This window comes from Mytilus trossulus, chromosome 8 (genome assembly GCF_036588685.1).
Source record: "Mytilus trossulus isolate FHL-02 chromosome 8, PNRI_Mtr1.1.1.hap1, whole genome shotgun sequence".
NCBI classification, from domain to species: Eukaryota; Metazoa; Mollusca; class Bivalvia; order Mytilida; family Mytilidae; genus Mytilus; species Mytilus trossulus.
In genome coordinates this window covers 48,803,370-48,829,990 of record NC_086380.1, presented here as the reverse complement: position 1 = coordinate 48,829,990, position 26,621 = coordinate 48,803,370, and the positions used below count along the sequence as shown (strand labels likewise).

General features: G+C 32.7%; 1 protein-coding gene across 7 annotated transcripts in view; it reads right to left on the bottom strand.

Annotated features, from left to right (window-relative positions):
• The window catches only part of LOC134681078 (serine/arginine repetitive matrix protein 2-like), a 59,753-nt gene extending 33,746 nt beyond the window's left edge, over positions 1–26,007 (bottom strand). For all 7 annotated transcript variants that reach the window (XM_063540487.1, XM_063540489.1, XM_063540488.1 and 4 more), the window contains exons 1-3: positions 25,886–26,007; positions 19,238–19,504; positions 6,807–6,917 (exon numbers count right to left, since the gene is read on the bottom strand). In XM_063540487.1, coding sequence (XP_063396557.1) covers positions 6,807–6,917; positions 19,238–19,476 — 350 coding nt within the window. In that variant the 5' untranslated portion in view covers positions 19,477–19,504; positions 25,886–26,007. The remainder of the gene's footprint in view (positions 1–6,806; positions 6,918–19,237; positions 19,505–25,885) is intronic.
• Positions 26,008–26,621: the final 614 nt, after the last annotated feature.

The window sequence follows — 26,621 nt, the reverse complement described above, 5'->3', positions numbered from 1 at the left end:
ACTTAACCATTTTAAGTGTATTTGCAGGTATTCATCACCATTTAGAACTTAAAAGGAAGCTTCAAGTCTTTCAGGGTATTTATTGGTTAGGAAGAAACTAAGATTTTTGGCAGACTCTCTCAGGCATAGTAGATCTTAAGTGGATTTTGTTGTTCTTTTTATGTCCCTTTTGGTCATTTATCGCCTCAAGAATTTAAGTATAATTTTAAAAAAGTGAGAAATAAGGATACAAGTTCGTAATCTTTGTTGACTGCTTTGTAATCTCTTCTGATTTTTTCAATTTAAACAATGTTTCTTCAGATTTTTCTTGTCACAAAGAAATTTTGTTATACATGTACCTCAAACAGTATAATGGTTCTTCAATCTGTTGGCACTTATATTTTTGGACTGCAAAGGTCACAAGGTCATGTTTTTCTCTGTTAATTACGTGTTTACACTAAATCCATTGAATGTTGGATGTGCACTGATTCATATAATAGATACATATATGCCTGTTTATTTACTTGTTATTATTATACCAGGCTTTGACCACTGTTCATACATCTCCTTATTTCTATAAAGATAATTGGCTCAGTGTGTCTTAATTCTTATAATGTCACAATCTTTTTATTATTCTAATTTAAATTACATTCTTAGATATCTTAAAAATGAATCCTTACTGAATGACTATAGTATTTCTTATTAACCTATTAAAGAAATAATGACGATTCAACATGAAATATCAATGGATTTTCTCTTTCCATAGTAAAAGTTCTACAATGTAAATAAACATCCTACAGACCAGATAGTAAAAGTTCTACAATGTAAATAAACATCCTACAGATCGTAGCTCCTCATCATTCAATCACAACAAACATCTCATATTTTCATTACTCAAGCACACAAAAGTAACAATTTTCTCTTTTATCAGCTCTGATAACCAACGACCCAAATGTAATTAAAGTTTACTCTTAATTTCTTTTCTTTATATTATACAACAAGCGACATTAACAAACAAATGAAATCCCCACACCGAACAAACAATGCAATAAACAGTTAATCTCACTGGGAAAAAAACAAATTAATTTTTTAATTCCACCGCATTCAAGACAGGGATAACAATCTTGCCAGCATAGTAAAAACTCAGCACGCTATTATAACTGTTGCTTAATGGACACATTGTACATGGACTTCTGGGATATCATTGGTAAATGTAAAATTAATTACACATATCAGACCAGATGACATGGCTACATTAGGGCATTTCTCACTAATGCTCTCCACGACACATTATTAATTATAATCCCCCAGTGGATTGTCATAAAGAGTTCTACCAAAAACCTTTGCATTATTAAAGAAGGATATTTACAATTGGACAATAAAGGTCAATTATCTTCAATGTGCTACTTTACAATAAATGTTGACGTTTGGCTGTAGCACGAAACCATTAGCTGGCTGCAGACAAATTAAATTTCTTTTCCCTTTATTTTTTTTCTTCTAAATGTCACAAATTCAATTTGTTTAAAAAGCTCCTGTTCTGAAATGCTTCCATGATCCATAAAGTTTTATAAGCAGCACATCATCCCTTTGCAGAACTATAAACTTTACTGTGTTTACAATTATAAAGTCTAGCTTGAACAAAATATCTGTCAAGAAACTGTCAAGGACTGTCTAATGCATTTCAAGTCATTTCTCTCCATGTGCTCATCTTCATGGTGAAATATCTCCGAATATATGATACTTTTTATTTATACCAAAAATACGAATAAATATTAATCTTTAATAATGTATGATTATGGATATGGGTACAGGTAAATTGGCGCAAATGAGTTCCAAATATTGGTGCAATTGATACATTTGGAAATCAAAAATTTGGCGCAAATGATACCCCTGAAAAACAGTAATTGGCACAAAAGGACGGCGGCCAATTTTTCCCTGCATAAGTTCAGCAATCCTATAGGTGATGCATTCTATATTCATTCTTTCTTTTTCCAAGAATTACTTATTTTAGGATGTATTGGAATAAGTTATGCAATTAAACTCTAAGCTATGGCCAAAACCTAATGTGAAATTATCACGAAATGATTTTTATCACAAAGTTGAATGAAACACTCTGCCCTGAGATAAAGCCGTCAGCAAAAGATCTGGGAGATTTTATCTATCCTTATAATTAATTTACCACCAATCTGTGAACATATAATCCTATTGCTTTGTAGAATCAATCAAAAGTCATACTTAATTACTAGAAAAGAACATTTGTAATAATCTAACTAGACTTTTGTTTTCTAGGAAATAACAAGGTCTTGTTGGCCACAGATATACATTGTATGCGTCAAAGATGACATTGGAAAATGGATATACTACACAGAGGTCTTTTCAAGGACAAACAGATGACCTTAGATCAATCCTAATGTCTTAAAAATTACACGAAGAATCACCAATAGTTTTTGGTAGGGTTCATGGTGTTTATTCTTTCTATGTTGTGTCATGTGTACTATTGTTTGTCTGTTTGTCTTTTTAATTTTTAGCCATGGCGTTGTCAGTTTTTCTTCAATTTATGAGTTTGACTGTCCCTCTGGTATCTTTTTTGTCCCTCTTGGAACAAATTTTTGATTAAGGGCTCAGGGAAGGAATAAAAAACAGACTGACTGACCAACATTTGTATTCCATAATACGACAATACCCTCTTCAATTGGTCAGGTTAATTAAAACTGAAACTGACAAAACTTAACCATACTTCAAGCTTTCTTCTTGAACAGAGAAGAAAGGTAAATAGGAAGACTAAATTTTGAAGAAAATCATAGGTCACACGGACCCCGATGAGGTCAACTTACTTTTTTGCAATATAAAAGGTTTCTGCAATGTTTGTAAACTTGTTTTGTCAATATTTAACTTCTGATAGAAAAATTTTATTCCATATTCTAATCTAGGGGAAAAACATAGGATTGAGTGTTCCCTGCCACATTCAACATTCAGATCTCATAAGCTACAGTAAAGAAGCTACAGTAAAGAAGCTACAGTAAAATGTATTCATAAGAAGGGATACATTTTCATACATTTTCTAAAGAAATTTTTCATCACACCTGGTTTTCTTACTTTAACAACAAGAAAATTGCATCACTAACCATCAAATCTATTTATATGTAATATTAAACACTTTAGTGTACAATTTTTTTCAACAGTGAATTTCTCTATAATTTGGTGAAAAGAATCAATTGTTTTCTCTCTTTAATTTCTAGTCATGTAATCATCATTCACATTACAATGCATTATGGACAACCATAAAAATTCAATCTACAATCTATGGATGGACATTAAATTCAATCAGGTCACATGTTGTCAGTTTCATAGCCTCTCTGTGGTCATAACTTCCATTTTCATATAATCTCAAATCGAGGTTCCTGGTATACAAATCTCAAAGACATGACAAAACCCAGAAAGATCGGTGATTTAGAAGACAGACTTTCTGATCTTATTATCAGTTTTCATACCAACAGCTCTAAGCCTTTAAATTATGATCTACATGTCCAATTTGTTTATAGATCCTACAACTGGGGACTGATATAGTGGTATAATTCACAGAATCTACAAATTATCTAATATTAAATTGGTTTTTCCCTCTCAAAATAGCTAAAGTTAGGTATGTGTAGGTGGAGAATTCTCTATGCACTATTTTAATACCATTTCTTTCTGAACTTTTCCCAGGGATTTGATATTTCTTTGATTGATACAATTTTACACAAAACTGCATCCTACACACTCTGTCTTTTGTCGATAAATTTCACATTTTCATCAGCTACAAATGTACCTATTACATTCAATTTGTCAGTGAAGATTGAATACTGTTAAGAATATATTTTACGCATTCCTATTGATAACCAGATGCTTCGCAGGGCATAGCTTTATACGACCGCAGAGGTTGAACCCTGAACGGTTGGGGCAAGTATGGACACAACATTCAAGCTGGATTCAGCTCTAAATTTGGATTGTGATTAAATAGTTGACACAGCATAGGTTTCTGACACAGAATGAATGTGTTCTAATGAACTTATAATTTTTGTTTTCTCTTAGAGCAATTCACTATGCTGTTCAATATTAATCCTCTCAAAAAAATGTTTGAAGAAATTTTCTTTTTATTTATGAAATTTCAAACGAGGAAAATTGAACCCAATTTTTTAATCACATCCCCCTTTCCCTTATTCCAAAACTAATCTCAATTAAAATATTCTAATGGAGTTTGCAACAATAACTACTCATTTAAATACATCATAAAATATTAAGATGTAAAAAACTGCTTGTTATCACTGAATGGTAAAGATTATTTTAATTTATCAGTTGGTAGTAAAAAGTGAATATACATTGTATATTGTATATAACAAAGATTTAAGTTGATTCTGGACAAAGAAAGATAACTCCAATTAAAAAAAATCTTGCAATAAGATATTTCTTGCTTACTATTTTGGACAAAGAAAGATAACTCTAATTAAAAAAAAATTGCTATTTCACAATATTGTGAAATTAAATATTTCTTGCCATTGCACAATACTGTGCAATTGAAAAGTCTTGCTATTCCACAATACTTAATATAATAATTTTAGATCCTGATTTGGACCAACTTGAAAACTGGGCCCATAATCAAAAATCTAAGTACATGTTTAGATTCAGCATATCAAAGAGGCCCAAGAATTTAATTTTTGTTAAAATCAAACTTAGTTTAATTTTGGACTCTTTGGACCTTAATGTAGGCCAATTTGAAAACGGGACCAAAAATGAAGAATCTACATACACAGTTAGATTTGGCATATCAAAGAACCCCATTTATTCAATTTTTGATGAAATCAAAAAAGTTTAATTTTGGACCCCGATTTGGGCCAACTTGAAAACTGGGCCAATAATAAAAAATCTAAGTTCATTTTTAGATTCAGCATATCAAAGAACCCTGAGGATTCAATTTTTGTTAAAATCAAACTAATTTTAATTTTGGACCCTTTGGACCTTAATGTAGACCAATTTGAAAACGGGACCAAAAGTTAAGAATCTACATACACAGTTAGATTCAGCATATCAAAGAACCCCAAGTATTCAATTTTGATGAAATCAAAAAAAGTTTAATTTTGGACCCTTTGGGCCCCTTTTTCCTAAACTGTGGGGACCAAAACTCCCAAAATCAATACCAACTTTCCTTTTATGGTCATTAACCTTTTGTTTAAATTTCATAGATTTCTATTTACTTATACTAACGTTATGGTGCGAAAACCAAGAAAAATGCTTATTTGGGTCCCTTTTTGGACCCTAATTCCTTAACTGTTGGGACATAAACTCCCAAAATCAATACCAATCTTACTTTTGTGGTCATAAACATTATGTATAAATTTCATTGATTTCTATTTACTTAAACTAAAGTTATTGTGCGAAAACCCAGAACAATGCTTATTTGGGCCCTTTTTTGACCCCTAATTCCTAAACTGTTGAAACCAAAACTCCCAAAATCAATCCCAACCTTTCTTTTGTGGTCATCAACCTTGTGTCAAAATTTCATAGATTTCTATTAACTTAAACTAAAGTTATAGTGCGAAAACCAAGAAAATGCTTATTTGGGCCCTTTTTAGCCCCTAATTCCTAAAATGTTCGGACCAAAACTCCCAAAATCAATACCAACCTTCCTTTTATGGTCATAAACCTTGTGTAAAAATTTCATAGATTTATATTCCTTTTTACTAAAGTTAGAGTGCGAAAACTAAAAGTATTCGAACGACGACGACGACGACGACGACGACGCCAACGTGATAGCAATATACGACGAAAAATTTTTCAAAATTTGCGGTCGTATAAAAATTGTAGTAAAATATTAATTTTAAGTTTGAATAAAATTGACAAGGGAAATGGCAAATGTGTCAAAGAGACAACAACCTGACCAAAAATTAGAAGACAGCCGAAGGCCATTATGTGTCTTCAATACAGCAGGAACATTTTGCCACCAGAACCATGCTTCAGCTGGCCTCTAAACAAAAATTTGTACTTGAGTTCAGTGATAATAAACATCATACTAAACTTCAAAATATATTAAAGAAACTAAAATCAAAACTCATACAAGACCTAACAAAGGCCAGAGGCTCCTGGCTCAATTGGGACAGGTGCAAAAATGCTGCAGGGTTAAACATGTTTTTTGAGATTTCAACTCTTCCCTTAACCTCTAGCTAAGTTTATGCAAAGTTTAAGCAAATAATTATACCAAACTTTATTAGCTATAAAGATAAAATATATATATTAAAATTGATACTCAATAAACTAAAGGAGTCATGGGATTCATCAATGTATCAAATTCGATTCCCGTTCGGGATGCAAATTTCAGGAACTCAAATTTTGGCTCTCCCTTGACACTATTTGCCAGTATGGTCTTGAGGAAACGATGATAGTCCGCCGGAAGGGGACCATAAATGGCTGACCCGTGTTAAGAGAGAGCCATATCTCTTGCATGTTCAAGACACCCTTGTAGATTTCGAAAAAGAGTAGGCTAATGCCGCTACAAGGCAGCACTCGCACCCGCAAAGTGGAAAGGGATAAGTATAAGTTGCAAAACTTGATTCCCAATCCACTATAAATAAATATGTTTAAACTAAAGTAAATGTAACCAAACTATATATATATTTGAGATGCTTTATACTGTTACTTGGTTGAAGTCTTCAGTAAAATTTTTATAATTAACCTTGTGTTACCTTTGTATTATACTTATACTTACATTGGACGTCCATGTTCATCTTTGTCAAGTACTCCCTCAGTCACACCCTCTTTACTGATTAACATGTTTAGCTATGTATTATACTTACATTGGACGTCCATGTTCATCTTTGTCAAGTACTCCCTCAGTCACACCCTCTTTATTGATTAACATGGTTCTAAACATGGATACTTTCTTTTCAATTTCATCTTGTGAATACCTGAAAGTAATGATAAGTCATTATAGTACTGATTCAAAATATCTAAATGATTGCATTAAAAGGAAGAAAATTGTTATATATCCTATAAACTAAAACTAGAGGCTCTAAAGAGCCTGTGTCGCTCACCTTGGTACATTTGTATATGTGAATATTCAACAAAGGACACAGATGGATTCGTGACAAAATTGTGTTTTGGTGATGGTGATATGTTTGTAGATCTAACTTTACTGAACATTCTTGCTGCGTACATATATCCCCATCTATAATGATTGGCCCAGTAGTTTCAGTTGAAAGTGTTAGTAAAAATTTACAAATTTTATGAAAATTGTTAAAAATTGACTATTGATTCGTCTGAAATTTTCAGGGCAGATAGATCTTGACCTGATAAACAATTTAACCCATGCCAGTTTTGCTCTTAATGCTTTTGTTTTTGAGTTATAAGCCAAAAACTGCATTTTATCCCATGTTCTATTTTTAGCCATGGCAGCCATCTTGGTAGGTTGACCTTGTCAATGGACACAATTTTTAAACCAGATACCCCAATGATGATTGTGGCCAAGTTTGGTTTAATATGGCGCAGTAGTTTCAGAGGAGAAGATTTTTGTAAAAGATAACTAAGATTTACGAAAAATGGTTAAAAATTGACTATAAAGGGCAATAACTCCTAAAGGGGTCATTTGACCATTTCAGTCATGTAGACTTATTTGTAAATCTTATTTTGCTGAACATTATTGCTGTTTACAGTTTATCTCTATCTATAATATTTTTCAAGATAATAACCAAAAACAGCAAAATTTTCTTAAAATTACCAATTTAGGGGTAGCAACCCAACAACAGGTTGTTCGATTCATCTGAAATTTTCGGGGCAGATAGATCTTGACCTGATAAACAATTTTACCCCATGTCAGAATTGCTCTAAATGCTTTGGTTTTTGAGTTATAAGCCAAAAACTGCATTTTACCCCTATGTTCTATTTTTAGCCATGGCGGCCATCTTGGTTGGTTGACCGGGTCACCGGACAGAATTTTTAAACTAGATACCCCAATGATGATTGTGGCCAAGTTTGGTTTAATTTGGCCTAGTAGTTTCAGAGGAGAAGATTTTTGTAAAAGTTAACGCCGGACGCAGGACGGCGACAGACGACGACGACGGACGACGACAGACGCCGGACGCAAAGTGATGAGAAAAGCTCACTTGACCCTTTGGGCCAGGTGAGCTAAAAAAGTCTTTTTTTATGTAAAGGTTGTGTTTCATCTGCCAATAACCTTGAGGAAGTGTGTTTTAAATCTTTCCCCACCGTGCAAGAAGGTGTATAGCTAGTCAAGGTTGTTAAAAACTTCAACTGAAAATTAGCTAGTCTATTCCTTATATTTCCCCTTTTAGAGAATTTTAGTGTACCATGATTTGTTTAAACCATGAAACATATGGTGCAAAAGGGCATCCTGCATCATTGTCTATAGAAGTGTAACCATAAACCAAGGAAAACTCTCTAATAAACCAACCAAATTCAACTAATTGCCATAGGCGGATCCAGGCGGTCCCGGGCCCCCCTTTTGTGGGAAAAAATTGTTTGATTATATAGGGAATCATTGAAGCATGACTGTATAGGGAATCATTGAAGCATGACTATAGGGAATCATTGAAGCATGACTGGAGCGGGTCCCCCCTTAGGAAAAGTTCTAGATCTGCCACTGATTGCACATACATGAATCATATAAAATTATTGTAATATCACTCAAATTTGGAAGACAGAAAAAAGTTTAAAGTGCTCATTTGTACAACTGAGTTTATTGTGGCATAATTATCTAAACTCTCAAAAAAAATATTGGTTTTTAATGCATCACATTGTGGATCATTGTCAATTGGTCAGCTAAGGATACAAAATCCCTTCATTTGTTTTTCCTCCTGACACAATTAAATAATTTCTCTACCAAACACCAGTAAATGAATTTAGCCCCTACATGTATAACCGTTTTAACCAACTAAAAGTAAATGAATTGAGCCACAATAACTAACCACAAGTAAATGAATTGAGCCACAATAACCAACCACAAGTAAATGAATTGAGCTACAATAACCAACCACAAGTAAATTGTTTGAGCCACAATAACCAACTACCAGTAAATGAAATGAGCCACTAAATGACTATTGAGTAAATGGAAAAATATTAAGTATGGCCTAATCCAGTATCATTTTCTATGATTCATTGTTCCAATAATTAATAGAGCTGTCAAGTTACAGATGCTGGTCTGGACTTGATGGAAAGAAAGATTTTTCCCAGGAGCAAGTCAGGCTACACAGCAATTACATTTACAAGGAGATCAGTTACAAAGAAATGGATGTTTCTGACAAAGACAGCAGCCAAATATGCCATACGTCAGATCAAAAGTCTAACTAACAACCTGCAGACACTTGAAATATACAATACTTCAGATCAAAAGTGTATCGAACAACCAGACACTTGTAATTAAGAAGTGCCATGTGAAACATATCTCTAGTTTGTCCACGCTACAAGCTAACATGCAATCTCAGGCATCTGTCACTTTTAAAATTCACTCAAGAGAAATTTTGTTTTGTTTGAAATGGTAGAAGAACAACTGTAGGTGATGTGGTAAAGATACATTTGTACTATGATATATATCTTGGCAACTTTTTGAGAAATAAAAAGCAATAGAAATTTTAAGACAAAATTTGGCCAATACAAACTAAAAACATAAGCAGTAATAAAAAAAAAACTCTGAAAATACTCACTGGGCTTCAAATTTTTAAAAGCTTAATACAATTTCTGATAGTCATGATAGTATTGCATTGACTGTACAAGTTCTTTAGTGAAAGAAATGAAAAGGCACTATTTACTCCTGTCCACATGCAGGGATAATCTAAATTTTTTGTGAACTTTTGGGGCAAAAATGAAAATGTATTTATTAGCAAATTTTGGGTAAAAAATTGTTGCAAGAATAAATTTCTACTAATTATCATTTCATCATGAACTTCAAAACCAGAACACTTTGGCCTCTAATGACCTTTGTCTTTATAGAAATAACGAAAAAAGTTATTGATGAATAAAAGAATTCTCACAGTGCTATGTCTATTTGCAATGAGAAAACAATATGTACTTTAACGGCCACTAATGAAATGCAAAATTAATTGCTCTGCGATATGCACTTTAATATCAATTCCTCCTAGTACTTGTAACACCACATCATTCCCAAGTTAGTACCACAATGAATGTTTCTTAATGACAAATCAATAGACAAAATGAATATTAATTTCTTCCAATCGTTCAAAATGAAAGCAAGATCTCTCCAAATCTAACCCTATGCTGACAGACATAGTAACATTTACAATCTGCAGTTGTTTTAATTTCGGCAAATCTATTTTCAATTTGATTTCATTTAAATGTCATTATCCAGCAGCTTTGATAGAGAAAATTTCTTTAAAAGTTTATCATGATCTATGGAGTTTAAACATGACGAAAATCAGCAAATATTCCCTGCGATTCCAATCATTATTTCAGAAACAAGTGAACTGTTGGTAAAATGCTTATCCAAAAATTCATTAGCAACACCAGTGTGACTCTTGAACAACTGATATTTGATTGATGATGCAATCAATTGAAACAATTTCCTGACCAATCAAATAATATAATCTGAGATAAGGGGAGGTAAATGGTGAATATGGACTCACAAATCCTACAATCATCAAGGAAACTGCTCTTTCTAAATTGTTCTTCATTATGACAGATACTGGACAATGTTTTATTATTAGATGAAGAACTCTAACCTCACAGTATTGAGTAAGATCAAGATTGTCAGGATATTTCCTACTGAAATTCGAGGTATTATTAAAAAAATCATGGATAAATAAAGAACAGTGTTTGCTCTGTTTATGAGTTTTATTTGGTGTAGACATTAGAATGTATGCACTAGATGTTAAAAAAAGAAAGGTTTTTTCACTGTATAAAATTTACTCGAAAAAATAATAAATAACCTTAAATTTTTTCCTTATAAATACCAAAACATAGTTTACTGTAACCTAATGTATCCAACAAAAAAAGAACACAAATTAGGAATTACCTGTAATCATCTTCAATATCTGAATGACCTTTATAAAAATATCAACTCCTTCTTAATATAATTTCCTTCACAAATAATATCCATGACTCAATTAAGTATAAATTATTAAAACAAATCTTAATACAGAAAATAATTTTGATTCAGCTTTTCTTGTACTTTACAATAATTAAATTTGTTAATCAATTCTGATTCCAAGTGATAAGATAATTAAATTCAAAACCAAAACCATATCTCTAAATTATTGTACTGAATTCATCATTTGAGAGAATAAGATGTGGGCGAACCATACAGGAACCAAATACCATGTGCACGTGCTAAACACAAATATCTTATCTAGAAGATAGAGGATGAAGGGGCCTATAGATGATATATATACTGTGGATTCATTTATTTTCGTGGGTACCAATTTTCATGGACCGAGGAATACCAGTCTTTTAGTAGATATTTGATTTCGTGGTTCTGCCAAAGTCTACATTTAAACCAATAGAAAATATGCAGTTCGTTGAACATTTAAATTCATGGTTCGTCTGTACCAACGAAATCAACGAAAATTGGTATCCAACGAATAATAATGAATCCACAGTACATGTATCATGTGTATGTAAAAACATTCTTAATTCTCAGTAAAAACTTTTATAATTGTTTACAAATTTAAAATTCCCTTGTTTTTAACTCTGTACATATAACATTATAAATAAATGAAAAATAAGTAACAACAAAATCATCATGGCATGTCCATGGTGGAATCTAAATACAAAATAAGGACTGATTGAAACAAGGTTTTTTTTCTTATATTATACATGTATATAATAAACCAAAATAACATTTTGGCTATTTCACTTTTCAATTTGCAATTTATTATTTGTTTCATAAGACAATACTTGTTGTGCATGGGTACTGATCGCTATTACAGGGTTCCTAAATTCATTTGTGAATTACTGAACTCTGATATTAAGAAAAAGAGAAAATGTTTTTAACACACAGTAATCAAATTATAGCATGTTATATTATAAGCTATATTTCAACTAGTAGAATTAAATAAAGCAGTAAAAACTGACAGTAATAAGTCCTTTCCCTAGATACAACCCCATCTGTTTTCTGTCCAGACTTGTAGACGATGATCCTTATTAGTTTTCCACCCAGTACCAGTAGATAATTATCCAGGAACAAAAGGGAACCAGTCAATCAGTGCCAACACAATAGGATTGCACTAGATACCCTAGCATACACACCATTAAGCTTATTAACTGTGCAGATGACAGTAATTCACATGTGAATCCATGATTTCTATGGCCGACCAGGAACATTTAGTGTAATATTAATGACAAGCAAATTACCAGCAAACAATCATCATGGCTTTTCAATTTCTAATCAAAATTCAATCATACCAATAACACTGACTGATAATTACATTTCCTGTATATGGCAAAAAAAAGTTCTGAGGGTCCTAACAGGATATTCATATCGCTAAACAGAGAAGTAACTTCAACCCTTTAACCTTGATAAGTCACTCATTTTTTCAGTTATCATTAAAACTGTCTCTTTTCTTATTAATCCCAGTTCACTTTTGTTAAAAGTAAAACTTCATGTATAAAAAATATACTCACCAACATTTTTTGCATCAATATGTACAAATGTTGTAGGCAAACAATAAGAAGTAAGACTTGGCAGGCAAACGATATGAAGAAGTAAGACTCGGCAGGTGAACAATCACAAAGAGTAAGACTTGGCAGGCAAGCAATAAGAAGTAAGACTTGGCAGGCAAACGATATGAAGAAGTTAGACTGGGCAGGCGAACAATTACAAAGAGTAAGACTTGGCAGGCAAACAATAACAAAAAGAAAGACTTGGCAGGCAAACAATAACAAAGAGTAAGACATGGCAGGCAAACAATAAGAAGTAAGACTTGGAAGGCAAACGATATGAAGAAGTAAGACTCAGCAGGCGAACAACAAGAAGGAGTAAGACTTGGCAGGCAAATAATAAGAAGGAGTAAGACTTGGCAGGCAAACAATAAGGAGTAAGACTTGGCAAGCAAACAATAAGAAGAAGTAAGAATTGGCAGGCAAACAATAAGAAGAAGTAAGAATTGGCAGGCAAACAATAAGAAGAAGTAAGAATTGGCAGGCAAACAATAAGGAGTACAAGGCCTAGATTAATATATTGTTTGTTTCCCTCATCCCGACCCTGCCAAGCCAGGTGTGGGTTGGTAGGTAGGGAAATAATTTTATTTTTCCAAAAAGCTTGAACATTATCGGACAATCCACCAAGCCTAAAAATCAGAAATGAATAAAATAATATTTGACTTAGTTTTGACAATAAAAGTTTATGAGTAGCACCATTTTTGCAGGGTCGGTCGGGATTGGGGAAACAATCAATATTTAATTTTAGGCCCAACTTGGCAGGCAAACAATAAGAAGTAAGACTTGGCAGGCAAACAATAAGAAGTAAGACTTGGCAGGCAAACAATAAGAAGTAAGACTTGGCAGGCAAACAATAACAAAGAGTAAGACTTGGCAGGCAAACAAAAAGAAGGAGCAAAACTTGGCAGGCAAACAATAAGAAGGAGTAAAACTTTGCAGGCGAACAACAAGATCGAGTAAGACTTGGCAGGCAAACAATAAGAAGGAGTAAGACTTGGCAGGCAAACAATAAGGAGTAAGACTTGGCAGGCAAACAATAAGAAGGAGTAAGACTTGGTAGGCAAACAATAAGAAGGAGTAAGACTTAGCAGGCAAACAGTAAGAAGGAGTAAGACTTGGCAGGCAAACAATAAGAAGGAGTAAGACTTGGCAGGCAAAAGATATGAAGAAGTAAGACTTGGTAGGCAAACAATTAGAAGGAGTAAGACTTGGCAGGCAAACAATAAGGAGTAAGACTTGGCAGGCAAACAAAAAGAAGGAGCAAAACTTGGCAGGCAAACAATAAGAAGGAGTAAGACTTGGCAGGCGAACAACAAGAAGGAGTAAGACTTGGCAGGCAAACAATAAGAAGGAGTAAGACTTGGCAGGCAAACAATAAGGAGTAAGACTTGGCAGGCAAACAATAAGGAGTGAGACTTGGCAGGCAAACAATAAGAAGTAGTAAGACTTGGCAGGCAAACAATTAGAAGGAGCAAAACTTGGCAGGCAAACAATAAGAAGGAGTAAGACTTGGTAGGCAAACAATAAGAAGGAGTAAGACTTGGCAGGCAAACAATAAGTAGTACAACTTGGCAGGCAAACAATAAGAAGTAAGACTTGGCAGGCAAACATTAACAAAGAGTAAGACTTGGCAGGCAAAAAATTAGAAGGAGCAAAACTTGGCAGGCAAACAATAAGAAGGAGTAAGACTTGGTAGGCAAACAATAGGAAGGAGTAAGACTTGGCAGGCAAACAATAAGAAGGAGTAAGACTTGGCAGACAAACAATAAGAAGGAGTAAGACTTGGCAGGCAAACGATATGAAGAAGTAAGACTTGATAGGCAAACAATTAAAAGGAGTAAGACTTGGCAGGCAAACAATAAGGAGTACAAATGTAAGACTCGGCTGGCAAACAATAAGAAGGAGAAAGACTTGGCAGGCAAACAATAAGAAGGAGTAAGACATGGCAGGTGTGCAATAAGAAGAATTAGACTTTGCAGGCAAACAACAAGAAGGAGTAAGACATGGCAGGTGTGCAATAAGAAGAATTAGTTTTGGCAGGCGAACAAAAAGAAGCAGTAAGACTTGGCAGGCAAACAATAAGAAGAAGTAAGACTTGGCTGGCAAACGATTAGGAGAAATCAGACTTAGCAGGTGTATGATGAGAAGAAGTCAGACTTGGCAGGCGATCAATAAGACAAGACGGCAGCTTTGAATTGCCAAATACAATTACCCTTATTACATGATGAAATAGGAAAACCAACTCTCAATCTTTTGAAATACAGACAGTAGTCTTGCTTCATACAGAATTTTTGATGACATTGCATCCAAACTTTTAAAAGAAAAGATTTTCAAATTGTCATAGCAAAAAATCTCCTATTCCATCAAACCAGAAATTAGAACTTGTCAACAGTGGATATGATTTTAACCAAGTCACTTACTTAACATTTGTTAAAAATTACATCACAGTTTACACAGGGGAGTTCTGTTTCAATCAGAATATTCACATTTCCTAATTTTGTCACCAATTTCAAAATTTCTAACTCTTTAACAATAATTGTTTTACACATTGACGAATGTGAGAAATTAACTTTCATTCCTCAAGAGATATGAAAATTGCTCAGAGTTTCCAATTGAAATTCCTTTATTAATTTTACTCATGCAATAACTGTTAAATATCTGCATCAAGCTCAACATAAATTTTCCTTTGTAGAACTTTTATTAAACTGTTGTACAAATGTACATATGTACTTTCACATTCTATAATTCACAACATGATCATGAAGATTGACCCAATAAAAATTATGTTCTAATTACTTACAGAACCGTTAAACACCTTTCAAGACACTTCTGTGCCAATACATCCTACTTTATATCTTTTTTGGGGTAAATAAGCAGAGAAAGATATGCCAAAAAACTAGCATGTATACCTTCTACTAAAGCGATCAAAATACCTGACAATGTTACCTAATATATGCTCTCATTTTAATATTACATCCCAACTTTAAAAAAACAAGAGTGCACACCCTGAAATGTCTTCCTCCTTTACTAATCATTGATATTATGTTGATAGTCCTAAGTATAAAGATTTATTTAAAACTGTCACATAAACTTATCATTAACCAAGATAAAGACCAATATACCAGTAAAATGTGGTCAAGGTCAGATGAACCATGCCAGGCAGACATGTACAGCTAACAATGCTTCCATACAATAAATATAGTTGACCTATGACTTATAGTTTAAAAAAAAATGACCAAAACACTAAAACTTAACACTGAACAATGAACAATGAAAATGAGGTTGAGGTCAAATAAAACCTGTGAGACTGACATGCAGATCATAAAATATTTCCATACACCAAATATAGTTGACCTATGGCATATAGTATTAGATAAAAAGACCAAAACTCAAAAACTCAACTTTGACCACTCAACCATGAAAATGAGGTCAAGGTCAGATGACATCTGCCCAATAGACATGTACACGTTACAATCATTCCATACAACAAATATAGTAGATCTATTGCATAAAGTATGAGAAAAACAGACCAAAACACAAAAACTTTACTATAACCACTGAACCATGAAATGAAATCAAGGTCAGATGACACCTGCCAGTTGGATATGTACACCTCACAGTCCTTCCATACACCGAATATAATAGCCCTATTGCTTATAGTATCTGAGATATGGACTTGACCACCAAAACTTAACCTTGTTCACTGATCCATGAAATGAGGTCGAGGTCAAGTGAAAACTGTCTGACAAGCATGAGGACCTTGCAAGGTACGCACATACCAAATATAATTATCCAATTATTCTTAATAAGAGAGAATTCAACATGACAAAAAATCTGAACTTTTTTTTCAAGTGGTCACTGAACCATGAAAATGAGGTCAAGGACATTGGACATGTGACTGACGGAAACTTCGTAACATGAGGCATCTATATACAAAGTATGAAGCATCCAGGTCATCAACCTTCTAAAACATAAAGCTTTTAAAAAGTGAGCTAACCCTGCTGCCGCCGGATCACTATCCCTATGTCGAGCTTTCTGCAACAAAAGTTGCAGGCTCGACAAAAATAGAAAATATCTGGAATCATACAGCTTTAATTTATCATAACAATTTTCTTTCTAATGTTTCATTCATTTTCAAGCTAAATTACTGATTATTACATTTTTTTTTATAGACATTTCCCAAATACATGTTTGTTTCTGAAAGCCATATATAGTAAGTAGTAAAAGAAAATAAAGGACCACCCTCCATATAACAAACATGTCTTGCTTAAACCCCTTAAAATGTCAAACAAATTTTGGTTCCATACACATGAGACATGTATGGCAAATCTTCTGATCAAACTTCAGGCAAAGTTTTTTATGAATATTGAATCTTGTTAGGCAAATTGTGTTTTCAGTCTGGCAAAATGTTTTATCTGAATCACTATCAGCCAAATATTCTAACACAGGATATGTTTAATCAGTTTAGAGGCACATTTGTACTGAGATGTTTGTAAAACTTGTACTGTTTTCATGTCATTCATAAAATTTGGTGCAACACATTTTAATTCTTTCAAACTTTTGTTTTTCTATCATTTAGCATGTCTAGCAGCGCTGCTTAAAAGTTCCTTACTTAAAACAGGCAGTAGAATATTTACCAAATTGGTCTTTAATTAATCTAGTTGGATGACTCTTAGACTTGTTAACAATGAAACAAGACTTTAGCAGGATACAAACATGTGTTAAAAACTTTACAAAGAAAGACAAGTCTAATATATTTTTTAAACAATTTTACAAATATTGATCTACACAATACAATATAACGAATTGTGGAGACATGTTAGAGTTCTTGATAATGATAGTTTTAAAGTTTAGGAATAATAAACTGTTTGTAAGAGATGTACATAAATGGTCGTATCACTATTTGTGCATATCAAACCAAACTAATTCAATAAATATTTGAAATAAAAAAATTACATATGTATGTTATCATGGAAAAAAATTGATTCCTTTAATTCAAGAATCAATTTTTAATAGAAATCAAATTCTCTGAGAATTGTTTACATAAATATGATAACTTCTCAATCCCATGTTAAATTAGTTTGGAAACTGGATAACTATTTACAAATTTATGTATACATGTATATATTAGAAAGGTATTGTTGCTATTAACATTTCCTTCTTTTAAGTTTGAACAGTTAAAAAGAATAAGCAGTAAATATTACAAATACCCTTTCTTTCCTTAAAGGATGCATTGTAATGTATACAAGTTACATATACTGATGTACATAGATGTACTACACATAGGGGATTTTCAAAGAGAATCATGAGTAAAACATCGAAATCTGATTTTCAAATTGAACAAGACAAGAAAATTCTTTCACATTTTCAACCCTAGACAACCTCTTAACCACAAGCAATAGAACAAGAACTACAACTAAAATTAACTTTATAAAATTGAGAAGGGAAATGGGTAATGTGTCAAAGAGACAACAACCCGATTTAATATGCTTTGATGGATTTTTTATCACATAATTACTATTTTTTTCAATTAAAATAAAAAGAATGATAAAATAAATTTATTGACTACATGTACGTCATGTACATTGTATGTTCATGTATTGTAAGTCCTCTGAAACTTTGTAGTCTCAAAATTAATATATCATGTCACTGCAGGAATTTTGGATTTGCCCCTAAATAATGCACATGAATAAACACTTTTCATCTCCTTTCATAAACAAGGGTCAACAGTTCTTACATGTAATTTAATACCACTGGATCAATGCCACTGCTTGTGGAGTTTTTATTCCCCCAGGGTATCACTAACCCAGTAGTCAGCACTTCTGTGTTGACATGAATTATCATTGATATCCAAGGTAATAATCACAAATTAACTGAGCATTTCACAAAAAAAAATATTTTTGGAAAAACTTTTCAACCTCAAGAATAGATTACTGTGAATATAGAAATTTTTGCAAGCATTTATTATTGCTATTTCTTTATTTTAGACTAAAATGCGATTTTAATTTCAGTGAAATTGAGATAATTCCTATGTAATTCATTTAAAGAATTCAAAATGCAAGTTTAAATTATTGTGATTATAACCCCATCACATTTTTTGCAATAATTTCTTAATTTACAGTACCTTAGCTGTACATGTATTTGGCAATTGCTTTTCAACTTCATACTTAATTTGGCCTTTTTACTGTAACTTTATTTTTATTCAAGCGTCACAGATGAGTCTCTTGTAGACAAAATGCATATACATGTATGCATGTCCAGTGCAATTACAAAATTTCAGTCCTGGTATATATGAGCCAAGGCTCCGTATTGAAGGCCATACTTTAACCTATAATGGTTTACTTTTTAAATTGTTATTTGGATGGAGAGTTGTCACATTGGCACTCACACCACATCTTCCTATATCTATGATGAGTTTATTTACATTTGTGCCAATAAACATTTCATTAGGTTGGATTTATATTATAAAAGTAATCGTGTTCATCATCATGATCATTTAAAAACAAACACAACAGACCAAAACTACTTTTTTTGTATTATATGTATTATACAATCTGGTTATACAATAAACAAACCATTTCTTCACAATATCAATTCTTACCCTTGTTCTTCCATTAATTCTTGCATTTCCAGACATTTGAGTTCCACTTTTCGTTTACGATCATGATCAAGAATTTCTTTATTGGGCTGTTTTATCATGGACTGTTCCAACTTTTTCAGTTCTTCCTCCGACTTGTAGTCGACTCTGTCTTTGTGGTTTCTGACAAAGGATAGATTTTTCTGAACATAAGCATTGGTACCACTTCCTCGGGCGGTTGTTAACCCTATACCATTATACATTGTTGCCAATTACAAGGACTTTCAATACCTGTAATAAACAAAAATAGTTATTAACAAATTTTATGTACAGCAACTTTGTTGAAATACATGTACCCTGAATTCAACTATAACACTATCATTTTATAATAAAAGAATTATTGATATATTTTGAGACATAAAATATATTCCTACAATGAATTTATAATAAATTTATTAATAATGACATATAATTGTTGTATTTTGTATGTGAATTTTGAGAAGTGTTTTAAATGAGACTTCTATACATGTAACTTGTAAGCATGTATTTCCTTAAGGCATAAGTTAAATATTTGATAACTGCAAACCTTTTTCACAGGTTTTGACTGTTCCTCCCTGAACTGGCTATATCATATTGATTATACATACATGTAACAAAATGAACCGGCGTCAATTTTCCTCCTTTCTATAGGGAAATGTTTTAATCTTAATAAAAAAACAGGAGTCAATTTCACAAAAAAAACTTACGACCAAAATTTTTGGTGAAATCGACTCCAGAGCTCCATTGTGTCCTTTTCATTGCATATACAACTGTCTTTTATCTCCATAAAATAAAGACTGGAAATGGGGAATATTTCAAAAGAGACAATAACTCGACCAAACAGCTGAAAGCCACCAATGGCCTAAACAACCATGCCAAGTGCATTAACTAAAATAACTTTAAAATGTCTTTAACATGTTTAAAGAAATGATGAAGGCTTGAGAACAAATACAATGACTTTTCAAATATGATTATAATTTCAAAGGAGCATATGGACCACAATTTGGTATTGGGACTGTTTCCGATAAAAAAGTAAAAGTAAAATATTGTATTTTGGTGAGAGAAGTTGTTGCTCCACCATCATGACCATCAAATGCTATTATTTCTATTATAATAAAGGTGCTTTCTACTCTCCCCTGGAGAGAATTTGAAATAAACAAATGTTTCAGATTATTCAGCCTCTTTTCTGTGTTGTTTCTTAGCATTATTTTCGCTTCCAAAGTCCGTAACGCTGGCCAATTTAAAGACAATCATGGGCTGCAAAATCGTAACTTTTGCTTTCAAATAATAAAGAACATTGACCTATAAGAACAGTCAGGAGAAATTACTGAGAACTCACGTAACAAGTAGCAGGTGTTAGAACACTAGCGATACTTTAATTTGGTTTCCAATATGTAACGCAAATTTTAGATGATGTAATCTGCTTTGTTGTAATAAAATTCTTTACAACAATATGCAAATATGAACTCTTGTGAGATGTTCAAACAAGTAAATCAGAGATTCTAGTTTTGTTCTTCATAATAATTGAGTTAGAAAATGACGTTATCATTATGGCAGATTTTACAGTAAGAAGGAATTATTGTTTTTGTGTATCCATCAAAAAAGCAATTGCTGAAACTGTGAAACAGACTGTGTAATGGAGTAATGCATTATGTTATTGAATAAAATGTGTCTTTCTGAGTAAATAAAAATAAAAATTACTCTGTGTTTGTGTTTTTTGTTGGAATTAGATGGTTTTCAATTTCAAAATATTGGACATGGAATAGACATCATGACCTACTTTACTGACAATTTTTAAGTATTATTTATAAGTGGAGCCTAATAAAATGGACTTATATTTTAATAAAAAGTCTTCTTTTGTGTTTTACTCATAACTTTAAGGCAGATTTTTATTGGTAAAGGCTAAAAAAGGTAATTTAATAATATTGTTGCTAACGTCACGTCTTTTCCGTCCATTGTGGTATGTCACAATCGCAATTTTCTTGTTGGATCTCAGACAGCCAATTGTAGTTATTTTTATCCCGGGTTTTATAAATAATTGAAAATAACAATCATATTAAATTTGGATGACGTAAGGGGGTCAAAGGACTTGAGGAATCAATATCATTGGCTGTTTTATTTTTTGCGAACGTTACTGCTCTAGGTTTCCGTCCAAATCAGTGTCACGTGAGCAACATATATTTAGATCTGTAACTCTCCTGTATAGGAGTTACGATATCGCCCTTTGCAGAAATAGATTCGGAGTCAGTTCCTTCACATGATGGGGAAGCAAAGAAGGCAAGTTGTATGTAATATCGTTACAAGAGGACCTTAAATGTATTCCGTCCATCAAAAAGACATTCGCAACAAAACGTAATATCATGATAGTAGATGTTGCTAATGTTACTATTACGAATTGGTTTCTTGTGTATTCATTTGATATAAAGTACACCTGCAAATGACATTCTGTATATTTAGAAATTCTAAACCAGATTGTACAATTTTATTACTCCAGGCATATATTAAACATCACTGTTTGCATACATTTTAACTTTTAAAGATGTTGTTGCTCATGTGACATGTCCAAATGTCGCTAACGTTACTATTTTTTTGGTTTCTTGTGTATTCATTTGATATAAAGTACACCTGCAAATGACATTCTGTATATTTAGAAATTCTAAACCAGACTGTACAATTTTATTACTCCAGGCATATATTAAACATCACTGTGTGCATACATTTTAACTTTTAAATATGTTGTTGCTCATGTGACATGTCCAAATGTCGCTAACGTTACTCATTTTTGTCTCCGTCACGTTAGCAACATGAAAGTAGGAGACAGAACACAATACTGTAAAATCTGCCTTATGCGTTACATTTCACACGAAACAGAAGTCCAGTTAATTCCTCTTTTTTTTTTCGTCCCTCTTCCAGATGGATTTTAAGAAAAAGTATACTGTGCAGATTAATTTAAACAGAATTAACAATAAAATGAAACTAAAAAAACATTTTGGTTACTTATGGTTTCCTGTCGCGCTTTAAAAAAAAAAATATTCTAATTTAACATTGACAATAGATTTTAAATATTAACATGAACCAAGTAGCACCAGTAAAGGTTGTTCATTTATGTCTTTTGAAATAGTGCAAAATGAAGAAAATAAAGTTTGGTTTTCTGTTTGGTTTCCTGTTACAAAAAGAGTCAATAAAAATTATTAACTTTTTCTCGAAAAATTCTATTCTTACACAACTCACAGAATAAAAGTTAAAGTTTTAGAACTTACAAAAAAGGATACAAACAGAAACAAAAGGCCTAATATAAAATTATGGTCCATATGATATCCTAAGTCAGGAATCTGATGTTTAGTGGTTGTCATTTATTAATCATGATGTGGTTCACAAGTGTTTCTGAGGATCTCATTTTTCATTTCTTATAATTAAGTTTTGGGATCCTGGTTGGCCCCTGGTAAAAATGTAAGGTATTGTTCCTGACTGTATTGCAGATTTACATGATTTATGTGTACTAATTTAACTGACATTCACTAATTGAAATAATATTATTCTACAAAATGCTGCTATGCTCTGTAATAATAAGGTGGATTTTCATCTAGCATAAAAGTGACTAAACCCCTCAAAACTCCTAGTTGAAACCCCTGCAGTTAACATTAGACAACATGCCCTCTTTGAAATATCAATCATCGTATTGCTTCTTTTAATTTCTTCACTGATTATGCAAAAATTACTGTTTCATCAAGTACTTGAATGCCTACATGTTTGTAAATTTGTAAATGGACAATTCCTAATAACAATTTTGTAAACGCCCAGGCAGCTGAATATCTCTTTCAACATTCTGAAAAAGCGAAGTAAGAGAGGAAAGAGCGATTATTTTGCCCCAGATACTCGGTATGAGCCCTGCCTCTATAATATAATGTCTGCAGGGATCTCCAATTCTCCATGGATGAAAATTGAACGATGGAGTAACTTTAATCATCACAAACCGTGTCTATGCCGTATACTAACAGTGTAGCGTGTTCGAAAGTATTTCATCCCTCCATGTAATGAATGGTGAACATGCTAATTCATTGCTCATATAAATTTTGTTTTTTGAATTTTCATTATTTGCCGTTAATAACCATTGAAATGCCAAGCCTTCATGCTCCCCCTTAGTAGAGAATGACCAAAAGCTGTCATGAAGGTCCCTGTGTAGTTTTCTTGCTATTTTTGGTATATTGTTGTGGGGGTTAAAAATCATGTGGAGCTTATTTTTCACAGACACTGTCACTGTCAAATAATTTCAGAAGTCATGAACCTGTATGGCTGATTTGCAGCAACAAAACAAGAATGTGTCCAAAGTACACGGATGCCCCACTCGCACTATCATTTTATATGTTTAGTGGACTGTGAAATTGGAATAAATTCTCTAATTTGGCATTAAAATTAGAATGATCTTATCAAAGGGAAAATTTGACCTGTTGATACTGTTCATAATGCTTTTTTGTTATTTTTTATTTATACATGTTATATGGATCTTGTCTGTACACCAGCTTTGATTATTTGTAATATCTTCAATTTTTCACTTATTCTTACAACATTTGTATAAACTTCAAGATTATAAAAAAAACGTTTTTTTTCTAAAGTGAACATTGATTGGTTAAATATTTCTCAGTGTGTTTGAATTTGTTTGTTAGCTTTTTGGTCATGAATGTTTGTATCTAATATTTAATTAACTGTGCATTTGTATTCAGATATCACAGATCAAATTTATTCATTCATTGTGTGATCATACGTTTTTTGATTGAGTTAAGTCTGCCAATTGATATTTTATCGTATGTTTTTCTATGTTGTGATGTTATGCTATTGTTTCAGAAAAAGGAAGAAGGTTTGGATCCATTAAACGTTTAATCCCGCTGCAAATGCTTGCACCTGTCCTAAGTCAGGAATATGATGTACAGTAGTTGTCGTTTGTTTATGTAATATATACGTGTTTCTCGTTTCTCGTTTTGTTTATATAGATTAGACCGTTGGTTTTCCCGTTTGAATGGTTTTACACTAGTAATTTTGGAGCCCTTTATAGCTTGTTGTTCGGTGTGAGCCAAGGCTCTGTGTTGAAGGCTGTACTTTAACCTATAATGGTTTACTTTTTTAAATTGTTATTTGGATGGAGAGTTGTCTCATTGGCACTCACACCACATCTTCCTATATCTATGTATACTCAGTTTCAAGTTAATTTGACCTCTACTTCATCAAAAACTGCCTTGACCAAAAACTTTAACCTGAACTTCGCACTATCATTTTCTGTGTTCAGTGGACCATGAAGTTGGGGTCAAAACTATAATTTGGCATTAAAATTAGAAAGATCATATCATAGGGTACATGTATACCAATCTTCAAGTTGATTGGACTTCAACTTCATCAAAAACTACCTTGACCAAAAACTTTAACCTGAAGCAGGACAGACGGACGAACAGACGCACAGACCAGAAAACATAATGCCCCTCTTCTATCGTAGGTGGGGCATAAAAACGATTTGTAAGGGTTATGTTAAAGGTTGAAGAGATTTGAAAAGCAAACGTTGACAAATGAAAAGGGTTTTTAATGACTTTATCTAGTAAATTGATGCTATGCAACATGCATCTTTCGAGTCTGAATATAAAACGGAAACGTGGATGTATCAATATGATTGTAAACTACAAAATGAATTTGGACAGAATTAATATTTATGATATGATATTTCTTTACTTTTTAACTTTCAAAGTAATTCTATATCATCGTTACAAGAGTACTTGAGTTATTTGCGATGAATTAATATTAAAGTTTTACGTTATATTTTGTACTTCTTAAAAAAGAACCAAAAAGGGGGACATCTGCTCAGATATGCAGATTGTGTTACAAGTAAAAATAAAAGCATGTGTTCGACTTGTTGAACTGTTTTCTTTGTAACTTAATTCATTTATTTAATCTAAATTATCATATGCATTTGCTGGAACTTAGTTGAATAATTCGATTATGAATCTCCTGTATTGGTTTGTTGCATGTGCAAGCTCAGGTACAAGTGATTGTTGCGATCTTAATCCTGATATCCTTCAGGCGTTAGAACTGTATTGGATAATAATATAAAAAAGCCTAAAGGTTATGCAATTACATGCAATTGATTATAATTGCTAAAAAAAATGGTGTCGGGCTATAAAAAATGATAGCAGTTTTGAACGATGTCCACGGAAGACAATTTAACAATGGCGCGGTTCACCTGCAATGGTGCAAGGTATTTGTACAAGGCGGGGCGCCATCATTAAACTGGCCATGGAGATCCCTGGTCTGAACAATGCAGCTAGAACAGGTCATTCTTGTTTTGTTAAAATCTTTTGCCTTTGTCTTCAGCCCATTGGCATTGTGACTGTCATTGGAAGAATTCTGGAGACTGATACTGGGTTTTAGTCATTCAGGTGAGAGACCAAAATCTGTCAATCTCTAAACCAAAAGAATATTACATTTCTTTCTAGTTTTTTTGACTCTTTGTTCACTATGCAGGACTGGGACGTTGTGAAAAATCATGTGGGAACTAACATGTGTTCTGTGTTTTTTGTTGCTTATTGATCTTTAACAGTTGCTTAAAATCTGCATATCCATTAAAGAGCTTCTTTTTAACGTAACACCTACTCAGAGATTATTACAAATATTTCAAAACTGTATATTTTTCACATTTCAATACATCGCTATTTTCGTTTTACTATCGATCTTCCTTCTGCTACGTCAAGCATGCGCACTATAGGGAAAAGGGGGATAACTCATTCAAGTTTTTTGGCGCGACAATTGCAAAAGAGAAACTTGTGCGTGTTATTTTATCATCGGATTTATTGCTTGATTTTTTTAATAGGGGCGTAGCTGCAGTAAGGCACTACAGGCACGTGCCTACACATTATTTTTTCCCTCCAAAAAAACAACGCATTTTTTTCCATTCTGATTAACTTTTTCTCAGTTACGGCCTTATAGAATAGAATAGAATAGAATAGAATATTTTTATTTTCCAAATTAGGGCCCCAGGAGGGCATATGATACAGACAATATTATTATAATCAATAACATATGCAATTCACACACAATAAAAGATATATAACAAGTGTTATAAAAATAATAAAATAAAATAATATAGGCTACCACAGAAAATACACTCAACAAAATAGTAGCAATGTATTATTATTCAATGAATACTATGTTGAAATTGACTCAAGTGCACCCGGTAAGTGTATCTTCACTTTAAAAAGACAAACATGAGGCATTAGTAGTTTGTGCGGAGAAATGTCAATATAAAAAAAATACAATACAAAAAGAACCCAATAAAAAACAAAGCAATTAAGCACTCCCACATTTGACTATGAGGTATACTGCAAATAAG